The sequence below is a fragment of the Aspergillus tubingensis genome, assembly GCF_013340325.1.
Source record: "Aspergillus tubingensis WU-2223L DNA, scaffold_3, whole genome shotgun sequence".
Classification (NCBI taxonomy): Eukaryota; Fungi; Ascomycota; class Eurotiomycetes; order Eurotiales; family Aspergillaceae; genus Aspergillus; species Aspergillus tubingensis.
In genome coordinates, this window is record NW_023336277.1 from 3,634,110 (window position 1) to 3,649,583 (window position 15,474).

Below are 15,474 nucleotides of genomic sequence, written 5' to 3' on the forward strand. Positions count from 1 at the left end.
AAAGTGGCTGACACTCATGCAAGAAATAACTATCACGACTCCCAGAACTCCAATGCTGAACTCAAGATAAAGGCATACACTCCTTTTATGGTCCATGTCTGTTTCTTTCTTGATATGTCGTATTTGGCGGACTACACTGGAGGCAAAGTGGACGACTGTGTAGTTCGTGTCCCTCCAAATACTCGCGCTTAACTGGGAGGCAGGCAAATTCTCTTCTGTGTCAAATTATGAAACAGCAAGGGCAGGCGAACCGAATTTCATTTCTTTTCGCAAAAACCAGTATATATGGAGATGATGCTACACTAGGGCTTCGCATCGATGCTTACCTTTTCCATTCCTCCGCAGCGAACAGATATAATATCTTCTGTTGTGGTGTCGTAGGGCTCTGAACTTGTACAATAGCCCCAAAGTATTGACTAGTCTGTGGCAAACCCACTAAGGAAATATAATCAAAATACTCAATGACTTGAATTTACAGCTCAGGCAACGAAGTCATAAAGCAATCCATGGTGGATAATACTATTCTTAAGATTGGGGTTTCAGGGGATGTTTTAACATGGTCAGCCAATTCTCACTTTCCATGTCCCCCGCCTCTAATGACATGGTAGTTACTTCATGTCCCATGCAGACCACTCAATGAAAGGTGGCTTGGAGCGGATCTTGGTCGCTGCTAGAAGATTGACTTCTTGTTCACCCACTATCATCTTCACGAAGGGACGTATTATCTATGTACTTTTCTTTTCCACGTTGTCGACCATAGGGACAGCCTCCACGCTTCATTTAACTATGCAATCCGACCAAACATACCGCTCTACATGTTTTTACTCATTTCAGAACAGAAGTGGCATCAAAGCAAATGTCATTCTCCTGATTGGCAGACTAGGCACCTGATAATTCACATTGACCGAGATTTCATACAATCATCCCTCCTCCTACCTGGTAGATTTACGACACAAATCTAGGGTAAGATCTTGATGTTTTTTGAGAGACAATGAAGTACAATAAATTTATTGGGAACTCCAGAGAACTAAGTACTTGCCAACCATAAACACATCTCAACCCTCTGCCTTCTCATCTGCGAACTCCAAAAATGTAACCTCACCAGACTCATTCCTCATTACCAAAACATTGTCTTTTGTCACAACCACATCACGCGGTCTGTACTGCAAGGGAAGGAGAACTTTTTCTGACCCATAAATTATCCAGTCGTCTTTCCATTGTATTTGCCGACTTGTTCTCGAGTCCCCATCTGGTAAAAATGATCTAAAATCAATTCGACTTCCATTTGTAACGATCACGTCATCGATTTCAAATTCCAACAAATCTGGTACAAGCATGCTCCGTGGCAAGCTCATGTTGGTGTGCTGGCCAAGCAGTGTTAGATTGTCTTCAACTCTTTCCCACAAGGAGAGACTTCTCCCACCAAGGTCACTAGTAGCAACCAGCCTTCCATCTGAGGACAGTGCAGCACAGATGCCCGGATGCTTGAGAAGTATTATTCTATCTGTCGCCAGATCGCACATGAGGATGCCGGCACGGTTGTGTTGCCTCACTGCGTGGGTAGTGTAGTTGATTGCCACTTTCGTCCCGTCGGCGGACCACAGAACATTGATGGCTTCGGCTTCCTTGTGCAGACCCGTAGACCGTTGAGTTCGGAAAAAGTGGTCACTTATATCCCATACTTCTAGGGTTAACTCTTTGGAAACACTGTCTATATGACCAATTGCCAGAAGTCTGCTGTCAGGGGAGAATGACATGTCAAAATCTTCATTGTAACCACGGGGAATAGTGGAAGCCACGTCGCCACTGATAACATCCAACACTGTGATGTGAACATTATCGTCTTCGTAATGATTATTCTCCCTAGAGACCCAAGCCTTCGCAAGAAGCCTGCCGTTTGGACTGATATCTTCTGTCTGAAAATTGTGTAGATAGCCTTGGACAAGGTCTAAAACAATATTGTCGAAAAGCCAATTGGTGTCCATTCCCTCCGTTGCCGTCTTCAAATTGGTCAAGATTGATCCTTTACAGCCCGTGACCAGGACTTGCCCAAATATTTCAGCAATGCCTTCTGTATCTTTCCTGTTGACTCTCCGACTAAGAGAGCCAGATTTGTTCTCCCAAAGGCAGATATTGTCTGTGGATGCCGATAGTACAAATTGATGGTCATGAGACAAGATGAGCCTCCCGTCAGATTTTAGCGGAGCTGCCTGCTGTTCCGATCTTAAGTCTGTAGATAGATCCCAAATCCGAACTACTCTGTCGAGACCAGCGGATATGAGAAGTCGACTTTCCCAGTTGAATACAACGCATGGATAAGCCGTGATACCTCTCAGGCTCATCAGAAGTTCGCCTGTTGCCGAGTCGAAAAGATCAGTGATTGGTGTGCCATCTGCCCGTATCGTTGCAACTACAAACATCTTCCCGTTTGGCGAGAGTTTAACGCGCATTTTCGCATAGGGCGTAGGAAGTCTCACCAAGCGTTGACGAGTCACATAATCCCATCTCTGAAGCCCTGTGGAGCGATGCCAGGTTGTTACAACCTTTTCACTTGGGGAGAAATGCATGATAGTGTCTGAGTCGAGGGACTGACAATCTCTCCAGTCTAGCGAATCATCAATTATTTCCAGCAACAAAGCTTTCGTCCTCCAATCCCATAGCTTAATTGAAACACAATCACTCAATAGTGTTTCTGTCAACAATTCACCGGTGGCCGAGAATGTCATATTGAGGCCCTTCCCAATTCCTGAGGTATGGCTCAGCGATAGTAGAAAAACGGACTCGATTGCATCCCAGAATAATATACTACCGTCAGTCAGAGATATTGCCAAGGCGGCTCCATCTGGAGTCCATGCCATGGTATTAACAGTGGTGGGTACATGAACAATCTCCAGTTCTCCCTGTGTAGCATAGATCAAACCAATGCTCTTTCTACTGCAGTGTACCATCGCTAGGCACCCTAGAGATGACAATGAATCTTCGTGAGGCTTTTCCCACCTATCGTCATCCGAGAAATCCCCTTCCCAGGAAAGGATCTTTTTGAGCAACATCCCGGAACTTATATCCCAGACTTGGACACCCTGAATGCCCCCAGAGGAAAGAATGTGCGTGTCGCCAGGAAGAAACGCAATAAAGTCTGGCCACCCACCGCAATCGATCGTATATAGCAATGTTCCCGTAGTTATATTCCACACATTAACCCTAGAGAACTTCCATGGCCCACACAGGACAGCGAGAGTCTTTCCATCTGAAGATATGGCTAGGAAACGGCTGGAATCTTTGTTATAGAGTTCCTGAAGTAGAGGCTTCCATTTGTCCATCACTCTAGGCAATCTGGAGAAGGTACTTGGAATCAAACTCCCATAGGCTTTCCGGCAGATGCTTTGTTCCGGGGCGAAAATGAGTGCCGAACGATAGACCTGAAGGGGTAAGTTTTCGATTTCATTCCTCGATGCAAGCATGAAACGCTTCATGTCGGAGGCCATATCTTGAATCCCGGCTCTCCCATTACGCTGGAATATAGCGGAATAACATTTAGTGATTAGTGGAATAAATGAATAAACGAATAACAATTAGTTGTACCTACCGGTAGGGCACTAAAGTAACTTTCAAGCTCGATGACGTTGAGTGTAGCTGCCGGTATCATTCGAAGAATACTCATCAGTTCAAGCCAATACAAAAAATTCTGTTTCAGGAATTGATGTACACAGTCATCATCAGACAGCTCGAGATCAGCTTGTTGGAGATGATGCGACCAATATTGGGAAGCGTATCTGACGCGGACTGGAATTTTTTGGTCCAGCAAAGATGGATCAATATCCTTGGCCAAGAAGGATGGGTCATCAAGAGAACAGATATCTTGTTTCAGAGTACTCGACAGCAATTTTAAGCAGCTTTTGAGCAGAACTCTATGGGCCTCTCTCGAGTCAATGCAGAATTCGTCATAAAGACATCTCCTTTGAGGCTGGCCTAGGAGGAAGTCGCGAAAAGACAGATGTAGCAATCGGATAGGTGATTCAGAACTTTCCCCACTCGAGACAACAGAGCTCAGGCTACTTAACAATTTTCGTGTTTTTGGTGCCTTTCCAGACAAACCCAAAAGATCTTCGAGGGTTGCAATCGAGAGGGGCTCAGCTAGGACAACAACAGCCCCGATTATTCGTTGGAAAAGCCCAAAGAAATCGGCCTTCTCAGACTTTGTTTTCCTGGAGCTGTGAATAACAGAGTAACTCAGAATTTGACTATACGTCCGATCCAGAATTTCCTGTGGTGATTCTCCCGAGTCGTCCGCAGATAGCTCCCGCATGCGTGCTTGCAAATCTTCCAAGTCATCTACCCCATCCAGGAAGCGACATGCGGTGGCTGCATAAATAAACAGGCCATCGCTTCGATCCGCGAGAGTACGGACAATTCTTCTTTTGTCAACTTGCCCGAGCCAGCAGGTAGGTTTTGCAGGCGACTCAAAATACTCGATAGGGTTTTGGGACGCAATTTGTTCGATCTGGTGCTCCAGATACAAGGTTATGTCGTCTTTCGGAATATTGAGCGCCTCAGATGTCATTGGAGTCTTTCCGAGTTCGAAATCTCTGACACTGGCTCCTTTAGAAAGAGCATGAAGAAACTGAGAGCATATCTCTGGCCTGCTAGTGAGGAATATCTTCAACCGAATATTTCGCAGCTTGCCAGCTGTGGCCAGAAGCCTCAGGACGCCTCCAATATCATGGGCCGGTTTTCCAGTCTCCTTAGGGTCCTCGGACACGGCTTCATCAAGTGCATCTAGCAGCAATACCAGTGTCACGGGTAGGAGGAGCTCCTTTTCAAGTAGCAAAAGTGGTTCTAGAATCAACTTGTGCCACTGGTTGCGCAAGTTCTGAGTGCCGATGAATTGGTTTTCCGAAATTGCTTGGCATATCTTGTCTCTGGAATCTGGGAATGATGATGCTAGCTCATAGGAGATAGAGGGAAATAACTTTTCAACGGTGTTGCGCCCAGGCTCACTTCTATCGAAGAAGAAACTGGCACCAAGATAGAGGTGCACCGGAAGAGATGGTCCATGAGGTATAAGCGACTTGCGCTGCTGGCACGCAGCGGCAAAGGTACGGGAGATTGTAGACTTGCCGGTTCCTGCCATTCCTCGGAGCCAGAACACTTGAGAGTCATCCGGAGACTCGGCCCAAGACTGAATTTCACGAAGTATCTCAGTCCGCGTGCCCTCGAGGCATTCTGATTTGTTTCCATCGTCAAAGGATCCAAACTGTGCCTTCGAGACCACTGGAAGGTCGTCGAGAAGTTTCTTCTGTTTGGCCTCCTGTCATGATCACCTTACGTCAATACGATTCTGTTGTACGAATATCCGTTATTTTGGGGAGGCCTACCTTGAAGCTTTCCTTCAATACAGAGAGTGAGTCTATCACCACTTGCTGTGAATTCTCCAACTCTTTGAAGATCGCTTGGATATCGTCGCCAACGAATATTGTCAAATCCTGGCGAATCTTTCCATCAAGACTCGTTATCGACTCGAGCATGTTGCGCCACTTATCGACATCTACCCAGTCCTTCAAGAATCGCCTGTACCCTGAATGATTGAAGTGCGTAGCAAGACACATGTGGTACTCAAGTATAAGAACATATAGCTCGACTGTCTTGGATCTCACCAACTCTGCAAGATGCTGAGGCGATTCGGCTACTTTGGAGCCAGAATTCAAATAAATTCTAGCTTGGCTTTTCTCCAGAAATGTATATCGAACCATCAGATCGGAAACAGCCTGAAACCCGCTCATGGCGTCCTCATCCTGATGAAATGATTTGGCTAGTGGATCCAGTAGGAACAGAACACCCGCCCATGCTATTGAGGCATGTGGCTCTGCGCTCAGTGCGGCTGAAATAACGTCTTTCACAGACAGAATTCCCCCCACGACGCGACGCACTTGTTTCCTGACCTCGATCTCTCTTCCTCTAATGCATACCTTAAGCCGTGACTTTCCAATCGCTTCGAGGCGTCCTTTTACGCAATACTCGAGTCGAGGATCAATGTCAGTATTTTCTCGCTTTTCGTTGTTCAAGGTATCCGATTCCGCGCTCGACAGGATGATCCTTTCATACTGGGCAAGTAGCTCTGGACTTTTGGCTTGGAGATCTAGGTAAGCCTTCTTCCACAGCCCTTCGAGTCTTAGAGGAACTGGATCGGGAATGATCGAAGAACTCTCATTAGCGACTGGAGCACTGTGTGAAACCAACGATGCAGTACTGGTATCTTGAGAAACATTCAGACTGGAGTTTTTTGGTGGACTGAGTGTTGCCTTTAAGTCTTTCAGGCGCTTTCGGAAAGGCATTATCTCGGGGGTGGCAGTCACCGATGCGAATATATTCTGGAAGGGCACGAGAGAGGCAGATATGGCTTCAAAGGTCGGACTGCCACCTTACCCCTCACCCTAGCTTCCGTTACTTCGCTTAAACAAACTAGTAAGATGTCTTTCTTACCAGCACCTGCATGTCAAGGGGTGTGTACTTGATGTGTCCCGATATCATTGGTAACAGCCCCACGCTAGCGTTGTCACTTATGCATAGTGCCGATGAGCTTAGAACCTATGGAGAATGCCATACAGACAGCTAAATTGTGGCTGCAAAACGTGAAATTGGAAAACAAATCCAAGAGTTCATTGATATTCCTAGATAAGGGGGCACGAGATGTTCCAAATTACGCATACCCGTTCAAAAGCAAAGTCATACTGAACGAAGGGCGCCAACAGCAACGCATCAGCACCCTAGGCAGTAACGACTTAACATCCATTCACTGCATAACGTTCGGCCTCTGCTGTTTTCTCTTCAATTTTTTCTTTGCCTCTTTGTACTTTGGATCTTTGTTGCTGACAATGCGCCGCTTTTCCAATGTACGCAAAAGCCTAAGAATATAGACCTGAGAGTTATAGCTCGGACCTTGGTTATTGACGCGTGCACGTTCTCCAGCATTGATAATAGCATCGTACACCCCCTGTCGATTTGGAATATCACACAAATTAACACGGTCAATGAAACTATCTTCATCTTCATCCGTCAAAAATCGTGTTTCGACTCGGTAAGAATCAGGGGATCCGACGAGGTGGATAATGGGCTTTTCGGTGTAGGTTGGGGCGTCGATGTAAAGCATCCAGTGCTTCAATACGCCGTCCCCTGGTAGTATAGCGACATACACGTAACAGGTTGGCAAGATTGGTAGGTCATCGTGGTAAATGTAATTACATTCGGGCTGGCCGTCCGAGATGTCGCTAGAGTCCTCGGAGTCCTCAGAGTCCTCGAGATACTCGGACTCCTCGTGTTCCTCCATGATGGTGGTTGACTGCATGATTTAGGGTGAAGATGTGACAGACTGATAGAGGCTAAGAAGTAGACTGGATCGAAGGGTAGACTTGTGGTGGAGTATGCCGAAGCAGGAAGGAAGATAGGACCGTTTAGTAGCAAGACCCGCAGATTGCAGGCAAGGCTAAGATACATCTCACAAATAGCGGGGTCAACGGCATCAGGCTGAGAAATATATCTTGAGTCATTTGGTTGTGGAACAGATGCCCTGTCACACAGAGGGCGGATCATGTGACTGCATCTGGAAACACAAGGCTGAATTATCACCATCTGAACTGACCATCTGCATTTCTCCTCGCCAGTCTTCTCACCATGACCTGGAGATACTGCGTGCAACCTCAACTATCCAGACGGCTTCACTACAGTCGCCACCTGTTCACATGTCCTCTCTGGCCTGTGCGGAATTACTCCCAATCCACTCACCCTCTCCTGGATCCAACCGAAAAGCTCGAGGAAGAAACCCTGCCGTGGTACTCACCTGAGGGATTCTATCCTGTGAGAGTTGGTGAGGTATTCCAATCGCGGTATCAAGTCGTTGGAAAACTGGGCTACGGGGGTTACTCAACCATCTGGTTGTGCAGGGATCTGTGGTTAGTCGAATCCTACCCCTATCCACGATCGATGCGGTAAGTCTGACCTAGTTAGTCTGGATAGTCAGCGCAGCAAATATGTCACGCTGAAAGTCTTGGAGTGCAATTCGCCAGAAGCACAAAGAGAGATGTCAGCCTACGATCATCTAAATTCGCTCAATGTACCAGATCATGCTGGTGCCAAGCTTATCCGAAAAGCATTGGATAGCTTCCAGATCGCATCCGAGAAAGGCACGTTCGGATGTCTCGTCCATCCACCCCTTGGAATGAGTTTGCACGAATTCCGCACCCAACTCAGGGCCAGAGTACTTCCAGAGAATATAGTCAAGCTGACCCTAATGCATCTTCTTCTTGCTCTGGATTATCTCCATATGGAGGCCGGAATTGTCCATACAGGTTCGACATCCCTCCCAGATTGCTGAAGAAGTTCCCCTACTAAGCTGGTCTCTAGATATACAAGAAAAGAATATCATGATGGGAATTGAAGATCCTTCTATTTTATCTCACTTCGAAGAAGAGGAGAAGTGCAGTCCCAGCCCTCGCAAAATTGCTGGCGATCGGGAGATCTACACATCCCGGAAACTCAGAAAAACCAAGCAGCATGGTCGTCCAACGCTATGCGATTTTGGCCAGGCTCGCTTTGGATCGAGCTCCTACTCTGGGGATATTCAGCCATATATATACCGGGCATCTGAGGTAATATTGCGAATGCCTTGGAATGAGAAGGTGGATATTTGGAATGTTGGAGTATTGGTAGGTATCTGTCCCTTGTGAATATCAGACCTTCTACTAATCCGAAATGACAACAGACTTGGGATATTTTCCAACAAGGACATCTATTCTACGGCCGAGATCCTAACAAAAGCCCTTCTGATGCTCATCATCTCGCTGAAATGGTTGCTATTCTGGGACTACCACCGAAGGATATGATGCAGAACAGCGAATATGCAACCACATTCTTCGACGCCCAGGGTATGTATCTATTCTGACTAGCAGAACACATTACTGATTATGAAACAGGAAATTGGAAGGGAGCTGTTGACATCCCTGCTATCTCGCTAGAGAAGCTTGAAGGAAATCTACAAGGTGAATCGCAGCAACTCTTTCTCCGATTCCTTCGAAAAACCCTTAGATGGAATCCCGATGAGCGGCAATCAGCAAGGGAACTTTTGGAAGATCCCTGGCTACGGTCATCATAACTGTTTGATGTAATCTAGTCATGGTCATAGTGTAGTAATAAACCTATACCCCTAACCATACACACACTGTCATCGCACATATATCAAATACATAATAGTATCTCAACCAACTAGTCAATATTCTTGCCACCAAACATATACAAAAGACTCTTCAGCAAAGTTAACGTCTCACTTATAAATTCCTCACTCGTTGCTGCCGCGAAACGCTTACGATCAAAGGTACCCAATTCGACCCTGTGACCCTGCGAGGTGATAGAGCGGACCCCATTATCTGTTGAAATGGCTAGAAACCCTGGATCCTGCTCACTCGAAGAAGTTATGACGCAGGAGAATACCTCGTGATTGCCAAAGCCTCCCCGAAATTCGCGATTGTGTCTTCCATATGTTAATAAGTATATCAAGGATATCTAAAGGGGGATAGGCTTGCAACTTAACCTCCCATTTTTCAATGAATCTATCTGTACTGCGTATGCATTATTTTCAAAAATAGAGAATTACTGGTGGAGTAAGGATACAAAGAACTCAGGAAATTATTTGGTTCAAAATGCTAACGAAAGGTCAGCAATGGCTAGCTTGATATCTTCCGAAGGATAATAGAATGATTTAACAGTAAAACTGACCGTCAACAGTTCTCTTTTATCTCTCGGGATAACGGCCAATTATCTGCGGAATGGAATAAGCAAACTGGGAAATCGAATATTGAGAATTACAAATCCACCACAAGAAAGCTGAATGGGAAGTTGGCAGCCCGTTGAAGTGTGCATCACTCCCTTTGATCTCTGCACGCGGGAAACTAATTGACGAAATACCAATCATCATAATTGCTGGCTGTGAGTGGCTTACCTGCTCAGTTATGTTGCATGAAAGATGATGATCAGCTAGTAGGCTGCGCTGAAATTGACTAAGCGCTTCAACACCGGGTAGTTAGCACATCCGTGATACAAATGGTTTGCAGAGAATGCATGCACTATATGGAATTTGGCAATATGTAGCGAGCTGAATTAGTTGCAAAAAGCCGTCAGCTGAACGGCTGATAGCTTAGTGCTTACCGTCTCTTTAATGCACTTCGGACGGCGACCACTCAGAGAGACTTTCTCGTTGGATCGACGGCTCCTTAGTAACGTCATGCAGTAGACTACTTAGTTAACGAACTAGATATGCCCCAAGGTCATTAGCTGCTGTAGACCGCTTTGCATCTTGCCAATAAGAGCTAACAATTAGTTGTTACACAATGGGAAACCCCCTCAATAAGTTCAATGATCAACAAGTGGAAATATAAGTAAGGGCGATGGTCTCCTCCAGTTCGAGTGGGCTTAGTACCTAGTACTCCAAGAGCGAACTCACCTACATTTTTCTCACCATGAAAAGCGTAGCCATCATCGGAGCTGGCCCTTGTGGCCTAGTAGCTCTGAAAGAAATGCTGCAAGCAGGGCTCGATGCAACTATTTATGAACGTTCCGATCGGCTGGGTGGTCTGTTCGCCACAGCAATGGCTTATCCGAACCTTCATCTCACAATCTCCAACTGGGCGATGGCTTTCTCGGACTTCCCTGATCCGTCTCGCATGCGGTACTCCACGGCTGGAGACTATTTGCTATATCTACAGGACTATGCTCGCCATTTCGATCTTGAACGTCATATCAAGTATCGCTCGGAAATTTGTAAGGCCACTCGCGGAGATGATGGACAGTGGAGTTTGTGGTTCAAGCAGACGAGAGAAGATGGGAATCATGAGTCCATGCTCCACGTACAGGCGGATGCCCTTATTGTTGCGACAGGGAATAGCCAAGTTCCGAACGATGTGCCCTCACAGCTGGCAGGATTCGAGGGCAGGATTGTCCATTCCAGCGCGTACGATGAATCTTTCATGCAGGAAGTTGCGGACAAGAAGCTTAGGGTTTTGATCGTGGGAGGCGGCGAGAGCGGTGCCGATATCTCGGCAGACCTATGTGAACAGTCGCCTAATTTGACGGTGTGGTTGCGACGTCCACCCTGTGTGGGCATACGCTACCTTAACAGGCTTGATGAGACACAACAAATGAAAGCCAACCAAACCGTGGACTTTCCCGTTAGCATCTTCCTCGAATCCATCACTACGAATCGCTTAGGTGCAGCACAAAACGTCTATCTTTATACCTTGTACCGTCGTGCTGTTTTCTACAATGGCCTAATCCTATCCACAAGAGAGCGCTGGTTTCTAGAAAGGTTGGCCCCGGTCTTCTTCCGCAGTGACCAATCCACGGTAATAACCAAAAGTTCGCGGTTGTGTCAGGCCTTAGACAGCGAGAAGTTAGAGGCCATAATAACCCCATATGTCTCTGCTTGTGGGCAGACTTGTGAATTCAGCCTGCCAGATGGGACCAAGCAACGGCGCGAATTTGATGTCATCTTGCTCTGCAATGGCTTCCGAACTGAATTCCCTTGGCTTCAGCTTCCTGATCGTATTCCTTTCTCGGCTAACCCACGATCCTGGTTTCTGCATTGCTTCCCCGAGGGACTGGGCGACTGTCTCTTCTTCTTGGGCTACGCACGGCCTGGCCAGGGAGGCATTCCTCCTGCGGCCGAGATGCTGAGTCGATATATCGCATTGTTGCTGCGTGGTGAAAGAGAGCTTCCCGCTAATTATGCAGACCAAGCACGAAGAGATGGGGCAGCTGAGCGCGAGTATTACTGTATAAGCCCAGAAGTCGATTCTTTGGTTGATTATAATGCATTCATGGAAAGTGTGGCACGGAAGATAGGGTGTGAGACCTACATGCCACTTTCCTGCGTCATCTTCTTCAATCTTCATATCCTGACAGTTGCCTTTCTGGCACTTCGTTGTTGGTCGACAACACTAATCCCATTCAGTATGTCGACCTTGCTGGTGCTGTGGGTTGGGACAGCCATCAGTCTTTGCACACTTCATGATGGACTCCTCATTAAGTGGTGGCTGTATCCCCATTGGGGCGTATGGTACCGTTACCGTGGCCCGGGGGCCAATCCCTCCGTACTCAATGCGCTTCTGACTCGGCTGAGCCTGCGGAACTCGATTGCCTTAGACCCGCTCTTTATCACCTACCTCATATGGTTTGTCTTGTCGACCTATATTCAGCGACTGCTTTTGATATTCCTGTTCGTACCCAGTGCGCTACTATCTGCAATGGGTGTGCGTTTCCCTGAGGCATGGGGAGGCCTGTTCCGCCCAAAGCGTTTCGTTTTGCACGGCTGCGAATGGCGTTTCTCTGATCTCTTTCTTCCATGACTCGCTTCATTCATATACCAGTATCAGCTAATGCTGACAATGAACCTCCTTATCACACTTGACATAGCTCGATGTTATCATAGGCCATGAATCTTGCTTGCATTGAGAACCTAAGCCTCCACATATTGGTCCGTGGTTGTTTGCTCCCTATTTGTTCGGGCACCAGTGGTGAATCCATCTAACAGCTATATATCCTTTGGGTAGTGCCTCGCACAAGGTGGTAAATTGCTGTACCTCAGATTAGTCTTGTTTACTGCGGCTGCCTTCTGTGAACAATGTTACTCTGTCATCAAAGGTGTAGAGCAGTGATGCAGACTTCAGCATCTATGTCCGCTTTGCCCCAGACTCTGCAACCTCGTTCTCTTTGACCACTACAAAAGCAGGGAACTAGTGGATCGTGAGGTGTGCATCTTATATATCTCTGAGCCTGATATACATTGCTCTGAAGGAGAGTTATGAGTAATCTACCAGAAGGTGAAGCCAGTAGAGCATTATATTATAGATATACTTTTTAGAATTGAATTCGTATATAAGTTGTCACTTTTCTTACTCACCAATCTATACCTCTGTGGAAGAAACAGTAGACCTAAATACTATATAATCTTAAGTGGGATAGTATGTGATTAGATTACATAAGCCTGCAACAAGTCAGTGTGGCCGAGTGGTTAAGGCGTCAGACTCGAAATCTGATGGGTTCGCCCACACAGGTTCGAATCCTGTCGCTGACGATTAAAAATCTTTTTTTTTTCTTTCACATACCTGATGTAGCTGGCTATAAGGAACCGGAAACGGAAACCCCTTACAGTTGGTATATTCACTGCAAGCTTATAACTGATGCATGTTCTGAGTCTGTTGACTCAAATTTTTTACTACATTTCCGGTCAGCCGAGTGGTCAGTAGTCCGGATGATTTCAGTCCTGAAGCGCACCAGGATAGGATCGTGACATTGGCCTTAGATGTTGCCTTGCCATGCAGGTTGTTCCTAGGCTCCTAGAGAGGCAATTCGGGTACATACCAAAAAGGGAATCACTAGTATAATAATCAGATATACTCAAAATTAAGAATGAACAAAGGCAAAAAATTTTGTATCAATCGTCAGCGAGGTGCGGGCGAACCCATCAGATTTCGAGTCTGACGCCTTAACCACTCGGCCACACTGACTTATTGCATGAAAATTTCTGTTATTTTAAGGATTGGTACCCTATTATCTGCAAGGCAAGAACCTTCACAATCAGAAGCCCAGGAATATCAATGATATAAACCTTACCAGAGATGTTTGTACACACACAAGAGAAATTTTGGGAATTCTGAAAAGGAAGGACCATTTTGTACAGCAGGTTATACAGAAAGTAAATAAGAACTACGTACGGCAGCAGGAGAATCAGACTATTTTATATATTACTAGTTCAGTGATTGATTAAGTTATATAGTATCCCGTCAAGTTCTTTCTTCAGGTTCCCTTCAGCTTTCAGTATCATCAACGTCCTCTCGAACCGGTTTCCTTTCCCCGTAGGCGCATTAGCGTCTTCTTACTGACATTGTCAGTAAATTCTTGTTCTTTCTGAATATGTCTCTACTAACCATTGCCGTCCTCAGTGCTCGGAGCGAAGCGGGCAGCGTAATGCGGAGGGGATGTTGCCATGAATGACATGATAGGGTGGGGTAAAGCACGTAGTCCAAGGCAAACAACACCGGCCTCAGGCCCCTTAGTACATGCAATGAGCTACTACTACACTGAGGTACTTCCAGCTCGTTGCCTTTTGTGATTATCTTATTCGTCTAGGTGGCTAGGTACTTGACAGGAACATTCAGCGGCACATAGAAACGTCACAGGCTGCGGATAGATAACCACACACCTGTGATCCAGTGCCAGATAGTAAGTAGGAAACCAGAATCAGAGAGACCTTATTCTCTTATGTCCTTGACCGTCAGATTTTCCAGCAAGCTCCGCACAATTCAGACTGCATTTCCCCCGAATCAATCCTCGAAAGCCATCAATGTAAAAACGCCTGGTCCAGAAATAAAGAAAAGTAGAGGACGGAGCTTGCTTAAAAACCCGTACATGAAAATCCGTCAATATGCCTCTTTCTGAGCACCTTTCCAATATGCGCGTATCTTATCGGGAAGAGTTATTGGTATATGTGTCTTCATTTGCCTGGTATAGCGCCCGATTTCGTCTATCGTAGTCCCAGGTCCGTCATCTCCACGCTGTCCGCTGAGCCCATCCAGAGGATGTTGTTACACCTATCAGCGTATTGCGTTAGTATATATTATCGCAGATGTGCACAATTGCATCCCAGAAGAGGGGTAACGGATGGCCAGCTCCCAGCACTAGTATCAGAGGCCCCAGCCTCAAATTAGCACCCGACCGAATAAACGCACCTAATCAGCACCAGACCCAATGTTCCCGTGTTCTTTCCATCAAGAAACTCTTCCGTATCACGGAGCAGCACGTTCATGTACGAATCGATGCTCTCAAGCTTGCCCTTGTATTCCGTTTGGCCCCACTTGAGACGGATGATGACCTCGGTACCGACTCTGCGAAACGGATTAGAGAATGTTTTCCGGTGTAATTTGCTAGTTATAAGATGTGATTGCGACGGGGCGATCAAGCGACAAGGGACCGGGTGCGTACCTAGCCTGGAGGAAAGGCCGGGGGTTGACAGGGTTGAACTAGATTCGCAGAGTTAGCTTACTCCCAATAGCAATAAGAGCGTACACCTGAAGATAAAGACGAGTTCAATGGAGTTGGGATAGGAGAGTACGAACACTCATTGTTGGTGGTCTCTGATCAATGCCAGCTGCTCAGCAGGAAATCGTAAAATATGGATATCAATGGGGATAGACGCGCCAAAGGAAACGTGTAATGGTAGAAATAGAATATGACCGTCTCCACGTCCAGGTGAGATTGAGCTGGTCGCGTGCTGTAAAAGAGCTGGGCAGTCTATCGGAGATCGCAGAGCCAACTTGACGGAGCTGATGCCGTCCGCGAAAATGTGATGCCGCCAGACGCGGGTATCGCCCAATCAGGAGCCACACAGAGACACCGCCTTCTGAGCACTGCAATATCGCTCCGCATTTCATC

General features: G+C 46.5%; 5 protein-coding genes and 1 non-coding gene across 6 annotated transcripts; 3 read left to right on the forward strand and 3 right to left on the reverse strand.

Moving 5' to 3' along the window:
- Window positions 1-1,055: 1,055 nt before the first annotated feature.
- AtWU_02343 (WD40 repeat-like protein) lies at window positions 1,056-6,332 on the reverse strand (the record flags this gene model as incomplete). The annotated part of the gene is made up of 3 exons (XM_035497457.1): window positions 1,056-3,512; window positions 3,587-5,308; window positions 5,376-6,332. The coding sequence occupies 3 exons, from the start codon at window positions 6,330-6,332 to the stop codon at window positions 1,056-1,058; spliced, it is 5,136 nt and encodes a 1,711-aa protein (XP_035353350.1).
- Window positions 6,333-6,790: 458 nt separating this feature from the next.
- Window positions 6,791-7,342, reverse strand: AtWU_02344 (vegetative incompatibility protein HET-E-1; the record flags this gene model as incomplete). The annotated part of the gene is made up of 1 exon (XM_035497458.1): window positions 6,791-7,342. The coding sequence occupies one exon, from the start codon at window positions 7,340-7,342 to the stop codon at window positions 6,791-6,793; it is 552 nt and encodes a 183-aa protein (XP_035353351.1).
- A 326-nt stretch (window positions 7,343-7,668) lies between these two features.
- Window positions 7,669-9,145, forward strand: AtWU_02345 (kinase-like protein; the record flags this gene model as incomplete). Its single annotated transcript, XM_035497459.1, has 5 exons — window positions 7,669-7,946; window positions 8,002-8,342; window positions 8,398-8,699; window positions 8,756-8,918; window positions 8,967-9,145. 5 exons carry the CDS (start codon window positions 7,669-7,671, stop codon window positions 9,143-9,145), a joined length of 1,263 nt encoding a protein of 420 aa, XP_035353352.1.
- A 1,360-nt stretch (window positions 9,146-10,505) lies between these two features.
- AtWU_02346 (flavin-containing monooxygenase) lies at window positions 10,506-12,389 on the forward strand (the record flags this gene model as incomplete). The annotated part of the gene is made up of 1 exon (XM_035497460.1): window positions 10,506-12,389. The coding sequence occupies one exon, from the start codon at window positions 10,506-10,508 to the stop codon at window positions 12,387-12,389; it is 1,884 nt and encodes a 627-aa protein (XP_035353353.1).
- Window positions 12,390-13,036: 647 nt separating this feature from the next.
- AtWU_t59 lies at window positions 13,037-13,117 on the forward strand. Its single transcript has one exon. It is a non-coding gene; the product is annotated as a tRNA-Ser (tRNA).
- Window positions 13,118-14,566: 1,449 nt separating this feature from the next.
- AtWU_02347 (small nuclear ribonucleoprotein F) lies at window positions 14,567-15,164 on the reverse strand (the record flags this gene model as incomplete). The annotated part of the gene is made up of 4 exons (XM_035497461.1): window positions 14,567-14,633; window positions 14,772-14,927; window positions 15,025-15,062; window positions 15,159-15,164. The coding sequence occupies 4 exons, from the start codon at window positions 15,162-15,164 to the stop codon at window positions 14,567-14,569; spliced, it is 267 nt and encodes an 88-aa protein (XP_035353354.1).
- Window positions 15,165-15,474: the final 310 nt, after the last annotated feature.